This window comes from Somniosus microcephalus, chromosome 3, assembly GCF_052327205.1.
Source record: "Somniosus microcephalus isolate GS21.2 chromosome 3, FLI_Smic_1.0, whole genome shotgun sequence".
Lineage (NCBI taxonomy): Eukaryota > Metazoa > Chordata > Chondrichthyes > Squaliformes > Somniosidae > Somniosus > Somniosus microcephalus.
Window position 1 is genome coordinate 215,235,221 of NC_140989.1, and position 20,095 is coordinate 215,255,315.

General features: G+C 49.5%; 1 protein-coding gene across 4 annotated transcripts in view; it reads left to right on the top strand.

Moving 5' to 3' along the window:
- The window catches only part of LOC147121716 (syntaxin-6-like), a 55,781-nt gene that overhangs the window by 22,423 nt on the left and 13,263 nt on the right, over positions 1 to 20,095 (top strand). The window contains exons 6-7 of one of the 4 annotated variants that reach the window (XM_085982162.1): positions 1,245 to 1,339; positions 2,200 to 3,162. In XM_085982162.1, coding sequence (XP_085838288.1) covers positions 1,245 to 1,339; positions 2,200 to 2,246 — 142 coding nt within the window. In that variant the 3' untranslated portion in view covers positions 2,247 to 3,162. Of the gene's footprint in view, positions 1 to 1,218; positions 1,340 to 2,199; positions 3,163 to 20,095 lie in introns of those variants that run through there. The other 3 variants (XM_085982164.1, XM_085982161.1, XM_085982163.1) reach the window with 3 other exon arrangements.

The window sequence follows — 20,095 nt, forward strand, 5'->3', positions numbered from 1 at the left end:
TTTGGAGGGGAGGGTGTGTGTGTGTATGTTTTGGAGGGGAGGGTGTGTGTGTGTGTATTTGGAGGGGAGGGTGTGTGTGTGTGTGTATTTGGAGGGGAGGGTGTGTGTGTGTGTGTATTTGGAGGGGAGGGTGTGTGTGTGTGTGTATTTGGAGGGGAGGGTGTGTGTGTGTGTATTTGGAGGGGAGGGTGTGTGTGTGTATGTTTTGGAGGGGAAGGTTTGTGTGTGAGAGTGTGTGTGTGTGTGTGTATTTGGAGGGCAGGAGGCCTTTGTGTGTGTGTATGTTTTGGAGGGGAAGGTTTGTGTGTGTGTGTGTGTATTTGGAGGGGAGGGTGTGTGTGTGTGTGTATTTGGAGGGGAGGGTGTGTGTGTGTGTATTTGGAGGGGAGGGTGTGTGTGTGTGTGTATTTGGAGGGGAGGGTGTGTGTGTGTGTGTTTTGGAGGGGAAGGTTTGTGTGTGTGTGTATTTGGAGGGGAGGGTGTGTGTGTGTGTGTGTGTGTGTGTATTTGGAGGGGAGGGTGTGTGTGTGTATTTGGAGGGGAGGGTGTGTGTGTGTGTGTGTGTATTTGGAGGGGAGGGTGTGTGTGTGTGTGTGTGTATTTGGAGGGGAGGGTGTGTGTGTGTGTGTGTGTGTGTGTATTTGGAGGGGAGGGTGTGTGTGTGTATGTTTTGGAGGGGAAGGTTTGTGTGTGTGTATTTGGAGGGGAGGGTGTGTGTGTGTGTATTTGGAGGGGAGGGTGTGTGTGTGTGTGTGTATTTGGAGGGGAGGGTGTGTGTGTGTGTATTTGGAGGGGAGGGTGTGTGTGTGTGTATTTGGAGGGGAGGGTGTGTGTGTGTGTGTGTATTTGGAGGGGAGGGTGTGTGTGTGTGTGTGTGTGTGTGTGTGTATTTGGAGGGGAGTGTGTGTGTGTGTGTGTGTGTGTGTATTTGGAGGGGAGGGTGTGTGTGTGTGTGTGTATTTGGAGGGGAGGGTGTGTGTGTGTGTGTGTGTGTGTATTTGGAGGGCAGGAGGCCTTCGTGTGTGTGTGTTTTGGAGGGGAGGGAGCCTCAATAGCTTTGTTGCTAGAGTAGCCTTGTCAGAAGCGTAGTAACTGGGTTCCTGACATGAGAGAGAGGAGGAAAATGAAATATGAAGCAGAGTCGAGAATAAGTTCTATAAATAATTCAGTGCATGTAGAGGGTGAAATCGGAGCCCACTCCTCCGTTTTATGTTTCAGCTTGTGTATCCTCTGCTCTCCCACAGTATGCTTGATGAGTTCTCCTACGAGTTGGATAGCACACAGTCGCGGCTGGATAACATAATGAAGAAGCTGGCCAAGGTGTCCCACATGACCAGCGGTAAGTCAGAGGGGGCTGAGCCTTCATTGTAGGCTGTTTTACCATGCAGCATGCATGTAATTTACACAACTGATCCCAAAATTTAAGAGAATAATGTAGGAAAGTTTGTCTTCCCTAGCTCTTTTCCTTCTTGAAAAGAGAAGACTGAGAGGGGATATGATAGAAGTGTTAAAAATCATGAAAGGTTTTGACAAATTGCTTCCAAGTAAGCTTTTCTACCGTGTACAGAATTTAAGCACAAGGGGTCATGTTCACAATCTAAGGCCAATGAAAGAAAATCGGGTGGTAAGTATGCGGCAAAATACTGCAGATGCTGGAAATCTGAAATAAAAACAGCAAATGCTGGAAATACTCAGCAGATCAGGTGTAGGGGGTTTCTCTTGCTCGTTCTGGTCTCCTGCCAGGCTTTGTGCAATAATTACCCTTGAGTGGTTCGACCCACTCTCCCCTACGGTTCTAGACCTTGGACTTAGATGCAGAGAACTGTAGTGCAGAGAAAGGACTCAATAGACCAGGTTGAATAGCACGAAATGGATGCTTTTATTTTTAAACAGTTTGAAGCATTACAAAATACATGTCATAGGCACAGATTAAAGTAACTACAATCATGCACAAATTTATGAACTTGACTCTATGAAAATGGGGAACACACGGCACGTCGTAAAAGGGGAAACACATTACAATTTAACCTTACTCCCTCCCCTAAATACCTAAACTAAGTTTCGACTTGAGGAACTCGGGATCATGCTCACCACTATCAGAATCGCAAAAGGAGGGGTTCGCAGCCTTTCTGGCACAGCTTTCCGTCGTCACGTGGATTTGGAAACTTCTGGCGCAGCTTGTTTTTCTCTCTCTCTCAGGCGATGAGGCAGTGGACACAGCCTCGATGAGCGCTCGTCATGGCTGAAATCCACCAAGTCTGTTGTGGATTTGGGTTCATGGAACAGTCCCTGCCACCAATGTGATATTGAAGAAATGGATGCACGTGTCGAGGCCTTGCCTGGCTAGGCTCGGAATGTCCTTTTTATCCGACCTGGATCGTCGGTTTTTCCCGAGGGTGTCTTCTCCTTCGGCCTGGGTCGTCGATGATCTCCCGACAACAGCACCCGGGCCACCCTCGTCGTCTTCCCGTCGTGGCCGAGCCTTGTCTGGCTGAACACCGACCACGTTGTCTTTTTCCCGAAGTTGTCCGTCTGAAGCGTCTTTATCGATTCCGAAGCTACCGAGGTGGAAGAGAGGGCAGGGCAGGCCAGGCTGATGGACTTTTCAAAATCCATATTTATACCCTTTTGGGCCAGCCTTATCTCCCGCCAGATCATAGTCCAGTCTTTGTAATATTTTGGCGGGCAGAAATCTCTGCAGGGGCGCTTTGTCTTGTAACGGGAGCCGGTGATAACTTAACTGGCCTTCCTGGCCGATAATGTCTTTTAATGTCTTTTACATTGTCACCGTGACTCGGTTCGCATGTTGATCGGTCTGGAGATTTCCCTTGATGGCTGTTAAACGGTTTCTCCTTTGTACATTAAATGGGTATAAGTGTTCATGCATTGTCCGCCCATATCTTGATGGGCCCCATCCTGTTTGCCTGAAACCGTCCTGTACTTAGAATCCATTGAATATGTATGCTGTTTCCCTGAGTTTCGGTTTCCCGATACTGGCTTTCGCGGGCTTACTGTTTTCAATCCACAAGCCTGTCTGGCTTGCAGTAACAGAAATCAAATGGTCCAGAAACTGATCACGAGGCCCGGCGGCCATTTTGTATGCCCTTTTATCAAAGGTTTTTCTGTGCAAGCTTACTTTGGTCAATAAACGGTCTTATTTTATCCTGTTTTCTTGCGTGATTATTGCTGAAAATTTCGAATCTTACAGGCCCCCCTGTGATACTGATAGCTTGCTAGAGGTATCAATGATCCTTGGTGAGCAAATTTTCCCTGATTCCCCACATCCAAACATTCCTGGCACTTAACTATCTATGACCCTCACGACACATGCAGTTCCCATTTCTGAAAAAACGAAAATTACCTTGTGCACATTTGGACAATCATAGGCAGCACTTCTTAAACTATAACACATTCATCTGTCAGATGTGCAGGGGTTGATACCCTCTTGCACCACCTGCATACACCTTTTATTAATCCAAAAACTTAAGAACGACTAATAACATAACAATATTCATATACTTAAAACAAAAACGCGCAAATGGCCAAAATCTAAAAATGGAGGGACGCCTAACCTTCAATACTAGCAACTTAAAGTGGGGTGTCTTCTTCCCCCATTCGCACATAGCGTTCTCTCCATTCTCCTGTGTTCTCGTGCCTCTGGAGGCGTTTGCCTCTTTTGCAATGCACGAATAGCAAAAATATCACAATTAAAACCTGACACACTACTAGGATGTGGGATGCTATTCTAATCCAGGCCGGGACCTCTATGTTAGTGAACAAGTCCCACCATGGTGGGATGACTATGTCCAATATGTCTTTTCCTATCTCTAAAGTCTTCTGCTCCAGTGTGTAAAAATGTTTCTGTGAAACTATAACGGCTTTTAAAATCTTGGTGAGGTGTTCGGGAAGAGGGGGAATGACATAACCAAAATGCGCGACGAATCGTTGCAAGTCCGTGAAATTCTCTTTGACAGTGAGGTGAACGGTGGAGGGTGCAGGAATGGGGACAATTCGTTGTTGTGCCACTTGAACCTCGGCCCTGGGTTTGAAACAGAAACTGTTATCACTGATCGAACACCACTCGTGTTGTCCGTAGCGGTAGTGAGGCGCTGCAGTGGTGACGCAGTATGTCCCACCCCCGATATATGCTACCTGCGGGGGCACATGGTCCTCTGCCATTGCCTCCATGGTGCAATTTATCGGCTTCGCGCTAGCGGTTCTGAACCCGCACTGTGGTTTCAAAAAGGCATTCAAGTGCTGGGGACACAGGATGATGTGTGCTCCCCGGCTCCGACACCCCGAGAGGTCGGTGCCTGTCATCGTACGCTCCCATCTGATGACGTAAGGCGGGACCACTGCGTAACGAATGTGTGCGCCCCCCTGAATGACTCCAATGTTCTCCACCCTGTATACCGGGGCGGGCTTTGCTGCGGGACCCAACACCGGCATTCTTACCACTATTCCCATGATAGTATGATTCGAACGTCCGCAGTCCACTGGGACTGGGTACGCTTCTGCAGCTAGTCTGAGCTGGCACGGACTTAATGCATTCTCAAAAGGGTGGAGCGCTTGCAAGTGCTTGTTGCTGATCCAGGACGGGACCAAACCCTGTTTTAAATCCTCAAGATTACTGCGGCCCTCGCCCAGTAACCACGCCCTGTATAGCACACAGGCCTCGTTTTGCGCAGCTTGATCGGACGCATTCCGATCCTCCTTAATGAGCGCATTTACCGTTCTCGCGTGTTTCTCCAGCTCAGCTATTATTTCCTTAAAGTGTAGTGTCATGGCCTGGTCTTCATGTAACTCAGAACCCACTACCTTATTTTCGTCTGTCAGTATGTTCCTTAACTGGGCTTTTAAACCGTTGATCTGTGTCTGCAGCTCCACGTTATCTAGAGCGTTGACGACAGATGTCCCGGTATTAAAAGCAGTGAATATGTCATTTACTGTACCCCTTCTTTGCCTCCCGACTCGATCCAAAACTTCTGGTGGTGTGGTGTATAATTTGTCTTTGTCGATTTCGGCAAAGTCAAACTCGTAAAACTGTCTAAACATTCGGGTTAACAGGACCTGGTATAATTGTTCCGTTTCTTTGGGACACCACTCCGGCAATCGTACCTCAGTGAGGTTTAAAATCACTGAGGCCACCGCATAGTGTACCCCTTGGTACAGCACCTGACCGGTGGGTACCAATACTAAACCGTTCCCAGGTCCCTTGGTGGTGGTTGGGCACCCTTCTTTCTGGGCTAGTGCTACCGGAAGCGTGGGCAGGGGCTTGCGTGGGCGGGTGATGAGTTCAGTGGCGTTTACCGGAATAGGGGAGTATGGGGCTCCGCACGCTCGAGTGCTGACATCCCATCTCGTCCCCTTTCCTTCATCCTGCCACTGCCTCTGGAAGAAGATGGATACGCCCTTGGGGCAAACGCGTTTTGAACCCCACATACAGACATATATTCCTTCATCTGCTTCCCACCATTTGTCCCAACACACACGTAATTGTCCGTGAGTCCCCGTAATAGTCCGATGGGTATTATTACCCAGTCGCTCCCACTCGACCGTAGAGTTCTTCATGTCCTTTCCCAGCTTTCGCAGCCACCACCATCGCCTTAGTGGTACGTTCCCATTACACACCAGACAGATCCTCTTTCCCACGGTAACGCTGACTCTGGGTGCAAGGATCCTCACCCGAGGGCACGTTAACGAAGTCTCTTGGTAGGCAAAACCGAAATTGCTGGAGTATTCCGTAGAATTCGTCCCCAGCCAACCTGGCCATCTCCCCTGGTGGAAGTAGGTGGCGGTTTCCTCAACCTCTCGCTCCCCTGTCCCATCCGTTGCGATGGGGGCCGTGTCCCCGGAACACCCGAAGATGATGACGTCCTTGGTGCGGCCTCGGTAGGCCCACCCGCACCCGATCGCCACGAACACGATGAGAATCTTTTTCATCATATCCCAGGTTTCTGTAACCAATAAAATGATGTAGCCAGGCTCCCAATATGTGCTGGCCTAATTAAATGGACGCGCGGGTTCCTGGACCCCGCTCCCAAACAAGCACACATACCGGGCAGACTTCAAAATTGTACTCTTAACATTTCTTAGCACCGTAAACTTTATATTCCTTAAACTATCATCATAATTACCTAACTTAACTTATGTACAGCGCCGCCCTCCGCCGGGCGGCCTACTGAATTCCTGTGAGGGCTGCAGCGTGCCACACCCTGTGGTGGGGCTGCACTGGCCTTCGGCTTTGATCCCCCGCAGCCTGTCGCTGTTGAACGGGAACCATGCCTTTCTGGGGCTGCTCTTAACCGAGGTTGGGAAGGATGGGGAGAATCTGGCCAAAACTTTCTGGGCTGGGGCGCTCGAGTCGACCTACGAGGGGCTGCTTTGGGTGAGGCTCCCGGGGCTGATGGACCGGGGGTTGGGACTGTCACCGTCACAGCCTGTGGTTCCACCACAGCTGCCGGCTCCAGCTCCCCTCCCTCAGGCTCCGCCCCCCCGGGGCCGGGATTTGTGGCATCCGACTCCACCTCACCTGTCCCTACAGGTAGTGAGTCTCTCCCCCCATTCCCTACCTCCCCCAAGCTTGAGTCGAGGGCGGGATCGTCGTCCTCTGACTCTTCCTCCTCCGTGATTGGGTCTAAGGCGAGGTCGAGCTGTTTGGGCTCTTCCTCGTCCGAATCCCAAATTAAAGGGGAGACCTCCCACTCCGATGGGGTGGCCCCTCCCTTCACGCAGGCTACTGTTCCAGCCTGTGTGGTCTGTGACTCTGTTACAGGCTGAGGATTTTTGTTCTCAGACCTGGTCCCTTTTGTTGGCCCTTGTGCACCCGATTTAAACAGTTTACACTGGTTAATGTAAAACCATTTGGTACGTCGGGGCACCTTCACTGCATAAACCATGGGGCTGGCCTTGTCTACAATGCTGTAAGGCCCCATGTACAATGGTTCAAAACTCCCTACCCTGGCGTAGTTTCGGACCATGACCTGGTCTCCGACTACCCACTCTTGTTGCTTACGAGGTTCCAGTAACAGTCGATTTCCCTGGTGCTGTCTTCCCATGTTCCCAGCCGCCTGCCCATAAATCTGTTTCAGGCGCTCCAAAAGGGTTTGGATGAATTTGTCTCGCTTCACCTCTCGGAGCTGGCCCTCAGTGAGCACCGGGGCTAGTACATGGGTGGGTGTTCGCATGATCCTTCCAGTCATTAATTCATGCGGGGAATACCCCGTACTTTTGGACTGGCTGGCTCGGATCCCCATGAGGACTAAAGGCAGGACCTCCGCCCATTTCTGGGGCGAGCCCATTGTCTCTTTCCTCAGCTTTTCCTTGAGGGTCCGATTCATGCGTTCAACAATCCCGGATGACTGGGGATTGTATGCTACGTGCCACTTCCCCTCAATGCCCAAGAGCATGAGGGCGTTCTGCATTACTTGACCGGTGAACTGACTCCCCTGGTCGGACTCTACAAAACGGGGGAGTCCCCACCGTGAGAACACTTCCCGAATCAAGATCTTAGCAGTGCCCAGTGCCGTAGCTGTTCTGCACGGGAAAGCTTCTACCCATTTGGTGAACACATCTACCAGGACCAGGCAGTACTTATATCCTCCCTGGGCGGCGGGCAGGGGCCCTATGTAGTCGACCTGAATCGACTGCCATGGTCCCTCTACCCTCCTGATGTGCCCCATGGGCACCTTCCTTTTGTGGGGGTCTGGGTTGTTTGCAGCGCACACAAGACAGCTTGTGCAGAATTCGCGGACATCATCCCGAAGTCCCGGCCACCATCCCGCCTGCTCTACCCGCTGCCAGGTAACCTCAGGCCCGGGGTGTCCCGCCCCTGGACCCTCGTGGGCCAGTTGCAGGAATTCCCTCCGGTGCTGCTGCGGCACAACCCACTGCTCCTCTCGGAACAGCATGCCTTCTTTGACTGAGAGGGCTGCCGTACTGTACGGACCCTCTACCTGCTTGCCTTCTGTGATGGCTTTTAGGACTGTTTTTAGGGCGGGATCCAGGGTTTGGACGGTCTTTAGGTCTGGGGGCGGTGTCACCCCTGTGTTCCCTGGAATTCCCTCCCTGCCTTGGATCGCCGCCACGGGTCCGGGTCCATAGGGGTCCCAGAGAATGCCGTTGCGGGCACCCTCCCTGGCTAGCGCATCCGCCTGCTGGTTGCCCTGACTGCGGGGTTCTGTGGTGGAATGAGCCTTCACCTTATGGATGAACACCTCCCCTTCCTCTCCCACAGCTGCCAGGATCTTTTCCAGCAAGGGCTTAACTGTTAAAGGCCGCCCGTCCGCGGAGGTATATCCGCGGCGGGACCAGATGGCGAGGTACTCCGTACACGAATTGCATGTGAACATGCTGTCTGAGCAAATCGTGTATGGGGTCGGGAAGATTTCGGGGTGGGTGACCACGTACGCCACCGCGGACAGTTCAGCTTGCTGTGCGCTCATCGTGCTGGGGAGCTTAATTGCCAGGGCAATGTTTGCCGCAGGGTCATAAACTCCACACCCTGTGAGTCGTTCGCCAGCAGATACAGTGCTAGAGCCGTCTACGTAGATTTCGCGGCCTGTGGGGTGTATCCCGGCCCGTAAACCTATGTTGACCTCCCATACCCCTTCTACGGAACACCGATGGGCTGTTCCGGGATATACCATGTTGGCTGCCGAGCTTTGGCTCGCAGAGGCCTTTAACTTTGAGATCCATCTGGGAAAGGAGGAGGGTCCAGCGCGCAATCCGAGCGCTGCTTACGGTCCCATCCTTAATCCTTCCATCCAGAAGCATCTTTGTGGGGGTGTGATGGGTGAGGAGCGTGATGGGAGAGGTTCCTGTGAAGATCACTGATCTGTTCACAGCCCAATGCGTGGCCAGGAGATGCCGTTCGCAATTGGAGAAACTCCTCTCTACATCCGTGAGCACCCTGGAGGAATAAACTACCGGTCTCAGCTTGCCGTGCCGCTCCTGGAGCAACACGGCGCTCAGGCTGTCCCCACTAGCGGCTACCTCCAGGAAGAACTCCTCTCCCCCATCTATGGCCCCTAGGGCTGGCACGGTCTGCAGATCTCTTTTCAACTTCTCGAATGCTGCCTGGCACCCAACATCCCAAGACCACTCGACTCCCTTGTGTAAGAGTCGGAGTAGCGGGGCTGCTGTGGCAGCATAGTCCTCAATGAAATCTCTGCAGTACCCGGTCAATCCCAAAAAGGACCTTACACCCGTTACCGTGTTGGGGATCGGCAGATCTTGTACTGATTCCCTTCTGGCCTTATCTATGGCTCTTTCTCCAGCGCGGATGGCCAGACCCAGGAATTTGACTTCCTGGTGGCCGATCTGTGCTTTCTTTGGGTTTACTTTGAAACCCTTCCTTTCTAACAGTTCCAATAATTCGGCTAATAGTGGGCCGTGCTCCTCCCTTGTGTCCGTGAACAGGAGTAGGTCGTCCACATACTGTACTATCTGGTTGGGCTGGCTAAACTCTTTTAAACTCCCCGCCATGCATTGATGGAAAATGCTGGGGCTGTTGTGAAAACCCTGTGGCAAGCAGTTCCAAGTGTACTGTTGCCCTTGGAAAGTAAAGGCAAACTTGTACTGATCCTCCCGCCGCAGCGGAATGGACCAGAAACCGTTCGAGATGTCCAGCACCGTGAACGTGGTCGCCGATGCTGGAATACTCCCTATTAGGTCTGCAACTGCTGCTACCGTGGGCGCGCAGGCTGGGATGTTACTATTGAGGACTCTGTAGTCCACCGTGGCTCTCCACGAATTGTCCGGCTTCTTTACCGGCCATAAGGGGGAGTTCACGTGAGTGGCTATTGGTCTCAATACGTCCTGCTGCACCAATGAAGATATTGCGGTCTCCATGTCGGGTTCTGCCTCCTTGGGGAAATTATACTGCTTTTGGGGTCGGATCATGGGGTCCCCGTCTATGCTGACTTCAAACCCAGTGACTCTCCCACAGTCGTGCTTGTGGGTGGCAAACGCGGTCAGATTTTCCGACACACACGCCTGCAAGTCCGTTGGGACGTTCGCTACCATGAGCTCGAGATCGTAACCTCCTGACGGCTTCATGGTGCACAGGGCCCCCTTTTCTTCCCTCCCTGGGATTACGACTGCCTTACCTAAACCGCCCTCGGCTCCCCAGAGACAGTGATTTCTCAGGTCCACGAGGATCCCGTGTTCCACCAAGAAATCAGCCCCGAGGATGCCTTTTCCACCCCCCTCACTCCACTTCAATAGGATACACGTCCATGTGGTGTGGAGTGCTCCCAAATGAATGGAGAGCGGGATGGAGTACGCGCCAGCCTGTTCTCTGCCTGTGAAACCCGCTACTAAGAATGGAGCCTGGGTGGACAGAGGTGAGGCAAAAGGTCTAGCTGTGTGGATCACGGTACACGAAGCTCCCGTATCCAACAGGTAACTACCCTTTTCCCTTTCCACCTCCATTTCCACCACAGGTCTTCTCCAGGCGTCATAGCGGAACGGACACAAGTAGACGGGCTGCGCAGGCGTCAGTCATTTAGGTGCTTCGGTTGGGGTCTCGGGAGCGATAGGCCTGTTGGCGACCGCTACCTTCCCCTGCGAGGTCATCAGAGACCGCATAGTCTCCAAGATTGACTCAATCGTAGCGGGATCCACAACCGCACCACCTCCTGTTGTTGGGGCAGGGGCTACGGTTGGGTTCTGGGCTGGTGCTGGGGCAGCGGTCTGGGCTTGGGCTTGGACTGGTGCTGGGGCAACGGTCTGGGCTTGGGCTCGGGCTTGGGCTGCGGCGAATATTCTCTCTCTCTTATCCTTCCATGGATTTCTACAGTCCTTGCGCCAATGACCCTCCTTCCCACACCCGTAACAACTGCTTTTGGCTTGGGGAGGGCGATTCCCCTCCTGATGCCATTCCTTTTTAGCAGAAGCTGCGGGCCTTGCATCATGTACCTTTCCTTTTAAAACAGGCGTTTTCCTACCCTTGTTGTTCCTGTAACTGATCGTGAGCTGATCAAGTACTAGTTCCTCCGTGGAGCGGGCGTTAGTGGGGTCAAACCATGCTTTGGCCTGCTCCCTCACTATTGGCAAGCAACCTGCTACCAGGCACCGGAGCCAATGAGCCCTTTGTTCATCATTTAGCGCGTTCCGTTCCGGTCCTCCCGGGCAGCTGCGCCGATACACGGGCCACAACCTTCCGGTGAAAACCCGTGGGGGTTCTCCCTCTAGCTGCACTGTCTTTTCTAAACGGAGGAACGGAGTTCCGTCACCCTCTCCTATAATCTCCAGGATCTCGTCCCGTAACAACTCATATTCCCTGTGCCCTCTCTTGCTCTCGTCAGGGAGACACTGGAGGAGCGAGCTGTCCAGGGAGAACAGCAGCATCTTAGACTGTTCAGCCCCGTCGCAGTCATTAACTGCTGCGGTCTGCTCCACGTCCCTAAAATGGGCGGAGGGATCTCCTGACTCGGAGAGTTTTGGGATGTGACTTATCATTGCCCTCAGCTGTTGTGCGCTGTGGGGCATTATGATCTGACTCACAAGGGGTCCGTCCTCGCCATTGTCTTCATTCGGACCGAGCCTCCGGTGTCGAGTTGGACACATCGGCGCCGGCCCCGACTACTATCTGGTGTTGCTCTACCTCAAGAATCTCTTCATCTACCGTCTCCGTTTCCTTCCCCGGAGTCCAAGACTCATCATAAGCAGGAGGCGCAGAGGGTTCGGGGGTTGGTTCCTGAACTATCTCTTGTGGAATCGGTCTTTTGGATTCCTTGGCTATCAATAGCTGGCTCACTGGTGGGTTTATGAGACACACCAACCCGTTTGCCTTGGCTAGGGCCGTTCTCAGATCCTCTTGCTCCCGGCGGCAAGCGCTGTGGTCGGTGCTCTCAGATCTATCCTCCATGGCCATCTTATATGCTGCCCTGGCTCCCAGAAGTTTTTCCTCTTGGGTCTCTATTTGCTTAGCTGGACGGAAACACCTCTCTCTCATTCTACCTTCACAGGCCTTGGCTTCAATGACCTGACATTTTAAATACTCTACCCAGGTTTCGTGGCAGCGAGTTGTGGAGTGGCGTTCCTGATTCAGCGCGTTAAGCGATTCAATCAGTTTTTGACCTCCCGCAACCTTTTCCTCTACGTCTGTAAGCAACCCTTTGATCTGGGCTGTTTGTGCTGCAACGACTTGGTCCAAAAGCTGGACTTGCTTCTTGTAGCACATCAGCCAGACCGCCCTTTCTACAGACTTCTTATGCTCTTTACCCTCTGTCCACTTGATGGCTGCGTCTAGCGGGCGCCTATCCCTTAATAGGTCAGATATCCATTGTTTTGTGAGGTTGACTTTTCCAAAAACATAATCCGCTATTCTTTCATCCATCACATTTCGTTTATTCAGACCTTGATCTAACACACTACTTTCCTGCTGCCAAGGTCCTGCCGCGGTCGCCATTTCTGTAGGGGGTTTCTCGTGCTCGTTCTGGTCTCCTGCCAGGCTTTGTGCAATAATTACCCTTGAGTGGTTCGACCCACTCTCCCCTACGGTTCTAGACCTTGGACTTAGATGCAGAGAACTGTAGTGCAGAGAAAGGACTCAATAGACCAGGTTGAATAGCACGAAATGGATGCTTTTATTTTTAAACAGTTTGAAGCATTACAAAATACATGTCATAGGCACAGATTAAAGTAACTACAATCATGCACAAATTTATGAACTTGACTATGGAAATGGGGAACACACGGCACGTCGTAAAAGGGGAAACACATTACGATTTAACCTTACTCCCTCCCCTAAATACCTAAACTAAGTTTCGACTTGAGGAACTCGGGATCATGCTCACCACTATCAGAATCGCAAAAGGAGGGGTTCGCAGCCTTTCTGGCACAGCTTTCCGTCGTCACTTGGATTTGGAAACTTCTGGCGCAGCTTGTTTTTCTCTCTCTCTCAGGTGATGAGGCAGTGGACACAGCCTCGATGAGCGCTCGTCATGGCTGAAATCCACCAAGTCTGTTGTGGATTTGGGTTCATGGAACAGTCCCTGCCACCAATGTGATATTGAAGAAATGGATGCACGTGTCGAGGCCTTGCCTGGCTAGGCTCGGAATGTCCTTTTTATCCGACCTGGATCGTCGGTTTTTCCCGAGGGTGTCTTCTCCTTCGGCCTGGGTCGTCGATGATCTCCCGACAACAGCACCCGGGCCACCCTCGTCGTCTTCCCGTCGTGGCCGAGCCTTGTCTGGCTGAACACCGACCACGTTGTCTTTTTCCCGAAGTTGTCCGTCTGAAGCGTCTTTATCGATTCCGAAGCTACCGAGGTGGAAGAGAGGGCAGGGCAGGCCAGGCTGATGGACTTTTCAAAATCCATATTTATACCCTTTTGGGCCAGCCTTATCTCCCGCCAGATCATAGTCCAGTCTTTGTAATATTTTGGCGGGCAGAAATCTCTGCAGGGGCGCTTTGTCTTGTAACGGGAGCCGGTGATAACTTAACTGGCCTTCCTGGCCGATAATGTCTTTTAATGTCTTTTACATTGTCACCGTGACTCGGTTCGCATGTTGATCGGTCTGGAGATTTCCCTTGATGGCTGTTAAACGGTTTCTCCTTTGTACATTAAATGGGTATAAGTGTTCATGCATTGTCCGCCCATATCTTGATGGGCCCCATCCTGTTTGCCTGAAACCGTCCTGTACTTAGAATCCATTGAATATGTATGCTGTTTCCCTGAGTTTTGGTTTCCCGATACTGGCTTTCGCGGGCTTACTGTTTTCAATCCACAAGCCTGTCTGGCTTGCAGTAACAGAAATCAAATGGTCCAGAAACTGATCACGAGGCCCGGCGGCCATTTTGTATGCCCTTTTATCAAAGGTTTTTCTGTGCAAGCTTACTTTGGTCAATAAACGGTCTTATTTTATCCTGTTTTCTTGCGTGATTATTGCTGAAAATTTCGAATCTTACACAGGCAGCATCTGTGGAGAGAGAAACAGAGTTAACGTTTCAGATAGAATCGTGCTGTGCACAGGAGGCGGCCATTCGGCCCATCGTGCCTGTGCCAGCTCTATCCAGTTAGTCACACTCCCCTGCTTGTTCCCCATAGCCCTGCAAATTTTTCCTGTTCAAGTATATATCCAATTCCCTTTTGAAAGTTACTATTAAACCTGATTCCACCACCCTTTTAGGGAGTGCATTCCAGATCATTATAGACTGCATAAAAAAAAAAATCTCAACTCCCCTCTGGTTATTGACCATCCTGCCAGTGGAAACAGTTTCTCCTTATGTACCCTATCAAAACCCTTCGAAATGTGAATCACCTTTAAGGAGAACAATTCCAGCTGCTTCTGTCTCTTCACAAAACTGATGTCCCTCATCCTTGGTATCAGTCTAGTAAATCTCCACTGCTCCCTCTTTTAAGGGCTTGACATCTTTCCTGAAGTGTGGTGCCCAGAATTGGCCACAATACTCCAGCTCAGGCCTGAACCAGTGATTTATAAAGAAAAACAGAAAATGTTGGGAATATTCAGCAGGCCAGGCAGTATCTGTGGAGAGAGAAATAAAGTTAACTTTTTAGATCAATGACCTTTCATCAGAACTTGAGAAGTAACAGATTTTTAGCAAGTACAAAGGCATGTAAAGGGGTGGGGGGGAGAGGGGAAGATAGAACAAAAGGGATAGGGTGGAAGGCAGGAGAGATTAAATTACAAAAGGGATGATGGTGCAAGGCAAAAGGAGTGGTAATGTGACAAGTAAAGAAACAAAAGATGGGCCTAGAGGAGGTATAGATGGCAATGGCAGAATCATTACCAACAGCTGCTGCCTGGAAAAAATGGGAGCAGTGGTTATGATCTGAAGGTTATAAAGGTTTAGTTTAATTTCCTTGCTTTTGTACTCTTGGCCTCTATTCATAAAGCCACTGATCACATATGTTTTTATTAACAGCCTTATCAACTCGTCCTGCCACCTTTAAAGATTTGTGTATGTGAATCCTCAGGTCTCTATGTTCCTGTACCCATTTTAAAATTGTACTGTTTAGTTTATATTGCCTCTCCTTATTCTTCCTTCCAAAATGCAACAGTCGATGACCTTTCATCAGAACTGCAAGATGTTAGAAATGAACAGCTTTTTAGCAAACGTAAGGGCAGGGAAAGTAGGGGAGGGGCAGGGAAAGGACAGAAAGGAGAGGCCTGTGATGGGGTCAAGGGCAGGAGTGATTAAATGACAAAAGAGATGATGGTGCAAGGCAAAAGGAGGTGATAATGAGACAAGTATAGAAACAATAGATGGGTCCAGAGGAGGTATAAATGGTTATAGCAGTAAGTATGTGGAACAACACGGGTGGTGGAAAAAAAATTAGACAGGTTCTTGTCAACAAATAGGATTCGGGGTTATTAGAAATGCACCAAGGAAATACAGTGGACAGATGGACCTAAGATCTTCTCATGCCTGACACATACTATGAATTTAGCCGCAGTGAATTACCTTTGAATTTATCTTGTTAACACGATCCTTAAAACTGCAAAGCGAGCATTACCCAGAGTCCAGCCATGAAGGCTGAATCTGTTGGTTTACGTCGCTGCCAATATGCAGTTAAGGAAACTCTTAAGGTGTCTCATTTGTAAAAACCAGTGCAAGTTCCTCCGATGGCTGAGTTGGCAGGCTCACTGCTCCCTGTCAAGCTGAGCTGTACAGATTTTTTTCCCCTAGGGTTTCTTGAAAGTGTTGCCTCTTTGCTGCAGCCCAGTTTTACGGGCATCAAGTGCCCTCGGGTACCTCTTGCACTTGGCCGGTCTTTATTTTTGTTTCTAGATAGTGAGTGTTGGCAGGTTGTTTACCAAAGCACACCCTAGCCCTGTCCTCCGTCAGCATCAGCACACTCACATTTTCAGCAGGGGTCTTTGGGCAGCATTCAGGGGAAAGCTCTGGCTGGGTTTAAGAGCCCTTCCCAAGTCCAAGGACACGGAGGCCACTGACAAAGCCCTTCAGCACCACCCTGACTGAGCCCAGTCAACACAGCTAGGGCTCAAGCATGCAACATTCTCGTGTGGTGCAGTATCACGCCAACCGGGCAGGCTCAATTGGTTCAAAGGAAAGTGTTTGCAGCCATTAGCAGCACTTTGTTAAATTTATTCAGTGGCTGTGCTCTGCCATTGTTAAACGGGGAAAGGGGAACAATTGGGCCTGGTTATTGCTAAGTAGCATAAAGGACAAGCATTTATTAACCAATGCTGATCTTGTACATCAACCCAGTAAATAGAAACTGTACACAGAGTGCCAAACCAACTAATGATATTTCTATAGAAGTTTCTGAGGAGGGTGGGGGGAGAACATGGTCGCAGGGGTAGGATTAGACAACTAAAAGTTGCAGAGAGAGAAATAAGCTCAAAGCTAAATAGTGCGGATGCTGAAAATCTGGACATCACTGAGAGGGTGCAGAACATTTTGTGTGGGGGGGTGGGGGGTGGAGAGGAACAGCCAGAAATCGTGGTCCATGTGGGAACCAATGACATAGGAAGGAAAAGAGTGGAGGTCCTGCAGTCAGAGTTTCAGGAGCTGTGGAGGAAGTTTAAAAAGTAGGACCTCAAAGATAGTAATCTCTGGATTACTCCCAGTAGCATGCGCTAGTGGGTATAGGAAAAGTAGGATAAAACAGGTTAGTGCATGGGTGAAGAAATGGTGCAGGAGGGATGCTTCAGATTCCAGGGGCATTGGGACTAGTTCTAGGACAGGAGGGACATGTTCAAGATGGACGGGTTGCACCTCAACAGAGCTGGGACCAATGTCCTCTTTGGAAGGTTAACTGGTACTGTGGGGGAGGGTTTAAACTAATTTGGCAGGGGGATGGGCACCAGGATGAAACATTAGAAAGGAGAAACAAGGTGCACAGAGGACTGGGAGAGGCAAATAGCACTAGAGTAGTGAATAGTTCAGAAATGGGAGGGTTCAGACATTGGGAAAAGGTAAAGCGTTTAACGTCTCATCTGAAAGATGGTACCTGCAACAGTGCAGCACTGCAGTGGAGTGTCAGCCTAGATTGTGCTCAAGAGGAGCAGATCTGGAGGCAAATTACAGAAAGATGAAAGAACTACAGAGTAGTGATAATGGGGGACTTCAATTATCCAAATAGACAAGGATAGTACCAGTGTAAAGGGCAAAGAGGAGGATGAATTCCTGAAATGTGTACAGGAGAACTTTCTTGATCAGTGTGTTTCCAGCCCAATGAAGAAGGAAACAGTGCTGGATCTAGTTCTGCGCAATGAAGTGGAGCATGCTTCAGTGGGAGAACATAACATAAGAATTAGGAGTAGGCCATACAGCACCTCGAGCCTGCTCCGCCATTCAATAAGTTCATGGCTAATCTTTGACCTCAATTCCACTTTCCCACTCGATTCCCCATCTCCCTTGATTCCCCATGAGTCCAAAAATCTATCTCGGCCTTGAATATACTCAACAATTCAGCATCCACAGCCTTTTGGGGTAGAGAATTCCAAAGATTCACAACCCTTTGCATGAAGAAATTCCTCCTCATCTCAGTCTTAAATGGCCGACCCCTTATCCTGAGACCATGTCCCCTAGTTCTAGACTCTCCAGCCAGGCGAAACAATCTCTTAGCATCTACCCTGTCAATCCTCCTCAGAATCTTGTATGTTTTACTGAGATTGCCTCTCATTCTTCTAAAATGTCAGCTGTGGCTCAGTGGGTAACTGTCGCCTGAGTCAGAAGTTTGTGGGTTCAAGTCCCACTCCAGATACTTGAGCACAAAAATCTAGGCTGACACTCCAGTGCAGTGCTGAGGGAGTGCTGCACTGTCGGAGGTGCCGTCTTTCGGATGAGACGTTAAACTGAGGCCCCGTCTGCTCTCTCAGATGGACATAAAAGATCCCATGGCACTATTTCGAAGAAGAGCAGGGGAGTTATCCCTGGTGTTCTGGCCAATATTTATCCCTCAATCAACATCACTAAAACAGATTAGCTGGTCATTATCACATTGTCCCACGCTGTTTGTGGGAGCTTGCTGTGGGCAAATTGGCTGCCGCGTTACCGACATTACAACAGTGACTACACTTCAAAAGTACTTTATTGGCTGTAAAGCGTTTTGGGATGTCCGGTGGTCGTGAATGGCGCTATATAAATGCAAGTCTTCTTTCTTTCTTAAACTCCAGAGAGTATAGGCTCAATCTCTCCTCATAGGACAGCCCTCTCATCCCAGGAATCAATCCCAGGAGAGCATTTGGCGAACAATGATCATAATATCACCAGGTTTAGAATAGTTACATAAAAGGACAAGGTACAATCAAGCATAAAAATACTCAACTGGAGGCTAACTTTAGTGAGTTGAAAAGGGATCTGGCCAAGGCGGATTGGAATCAAAAATTGTTCGGCAAAACAGTAATTGAACAATGGGACACCTTCAAAGAGGAAATGGTTCGAGTACGGAGTAGACACATTCCCACGAGGTGGTAAGAAAGGGCATCCAAAGCTAGTGCTCCCTGCCCACAATCTTCTAATCCTCCTTGGATATGGGGTTGGTGCCAGAGGACTGGATGATTGCAAATGTTACATCCCTGTTTAAAAAAGGGGAGAGCGATAAATCCAGCATCTTCAGGCCAGTCAGCCTAACGTCGGTGGTGGGGAAACTTTTAGTGACAATCCGGGACAAAATGTATTTGCATGTGGAGAAGTATGGGTTAATAAATGAAAGTCAGCATGGATTTATTAAAGGCAAATCGTGTTTGACTAACTTGATCGAGTTCTTTGAAGTAACGGAGGGAGTTGGTGAGGGTAGTGCAGTTGATGTGTATATGGACTTCCAAAAGGCGTTTGACAAAGTACCACCTAATAGACTTGTTAGTAAAATTAAAGCCCTTGGGATTAAAGAGACAGTAGCAGCATGGATATGAAATTGGCTAAGTAACAGAAAGCAGAGACTTTAGAACATGGGCAGACACATGGCAGATGAAATTTAACACAGAAGTGTGAAGTGATACATTTTGGTAGGAAGAATGAGAAGAGGCAATATGAACTACAGGAAACTTTGCAATATACGGGACCGGCGTGATGCTGATCTATGAAAACTTCCGGACACACCAGCGCTAATGTTGAAGGATACGGAAGTTTTCATCTCCGTATCTGACAACAAACACTGTTGCTTAGCAACAGCTTGTAAACAGTCGGCCCGTACCTTGGAAGCGTCTCTGTAGCTTAGCAACAGCTTCAGAGAGGCTTTCCAGAGACTGACTGTTTAAAAAAAAAGGCTAGGAGAAGAAAAAAAAAGAAAGAAAACCTAACAAAACGACTGCTGATTTCTGCCGTTAGATCGAGGTTTCCGGACATACAACCTCCGGATAAACCAAAGTTTCCTGTAAATGGTACAATTTTAAAGGAGATGCAGGAACAGAGACACCTTTGAAGGTGGCAGGCCCAGTTGAGAAGGTTATTTAAAAAAGCATATGGGATGCTTGGCTTTATTAATCGAGGAATAGAGTACAAAAGCAAGGAAGTTATACTAAATTTTTTTATAAAATACTGGTTAGGCCTCAACAGGAGTATGGTGTTCAATTCAAGGCACCACACTTTAGGAAGGATGTCAAGGTCTTAGAGAGTGTGCAGAAGAAATTTACTAGAACATAGGAACAGGAGTAGGTCATTCACCCCCTCGAGCCTGTTCCGCCATTCAATGAGATCATGGCTGATCTGCAACCTAACTCCATTTACTCGACTTTGGCCCATTATCCCTTAATACCTTTGGTTAACAAAAAGCTATCAATCTCTGATTTAAATTTAACAATTGATCGAGCATCAATTGCTGTTTGCAGAAGAGAGTTCCAAACTTCTACCACCCTTTGTGTGTAGAAGTGTTTCCTAATTTAATTCCTGAAAGGTCTGGCTCTAATTTTTAGACTATGCCCCCAGAATCCCTAACCAACGGAAATAGTTTCTCTCTATCTACCCTATCTGTTCCCCTTAATATCTTGAAAACTTCAATCAGATCACCCCTTAACCGTCTAAATTCTAGGGAATACGGCCCTAACTTAACCCTTGAAGTCCGGCTATCATTCTGGTAAACCTAGGCTGCACTCCCTCCAAGGCCAATATATCCTTCCTAAGGTGTGGTGCCCAGACTGCTCACAGTACTCCAGG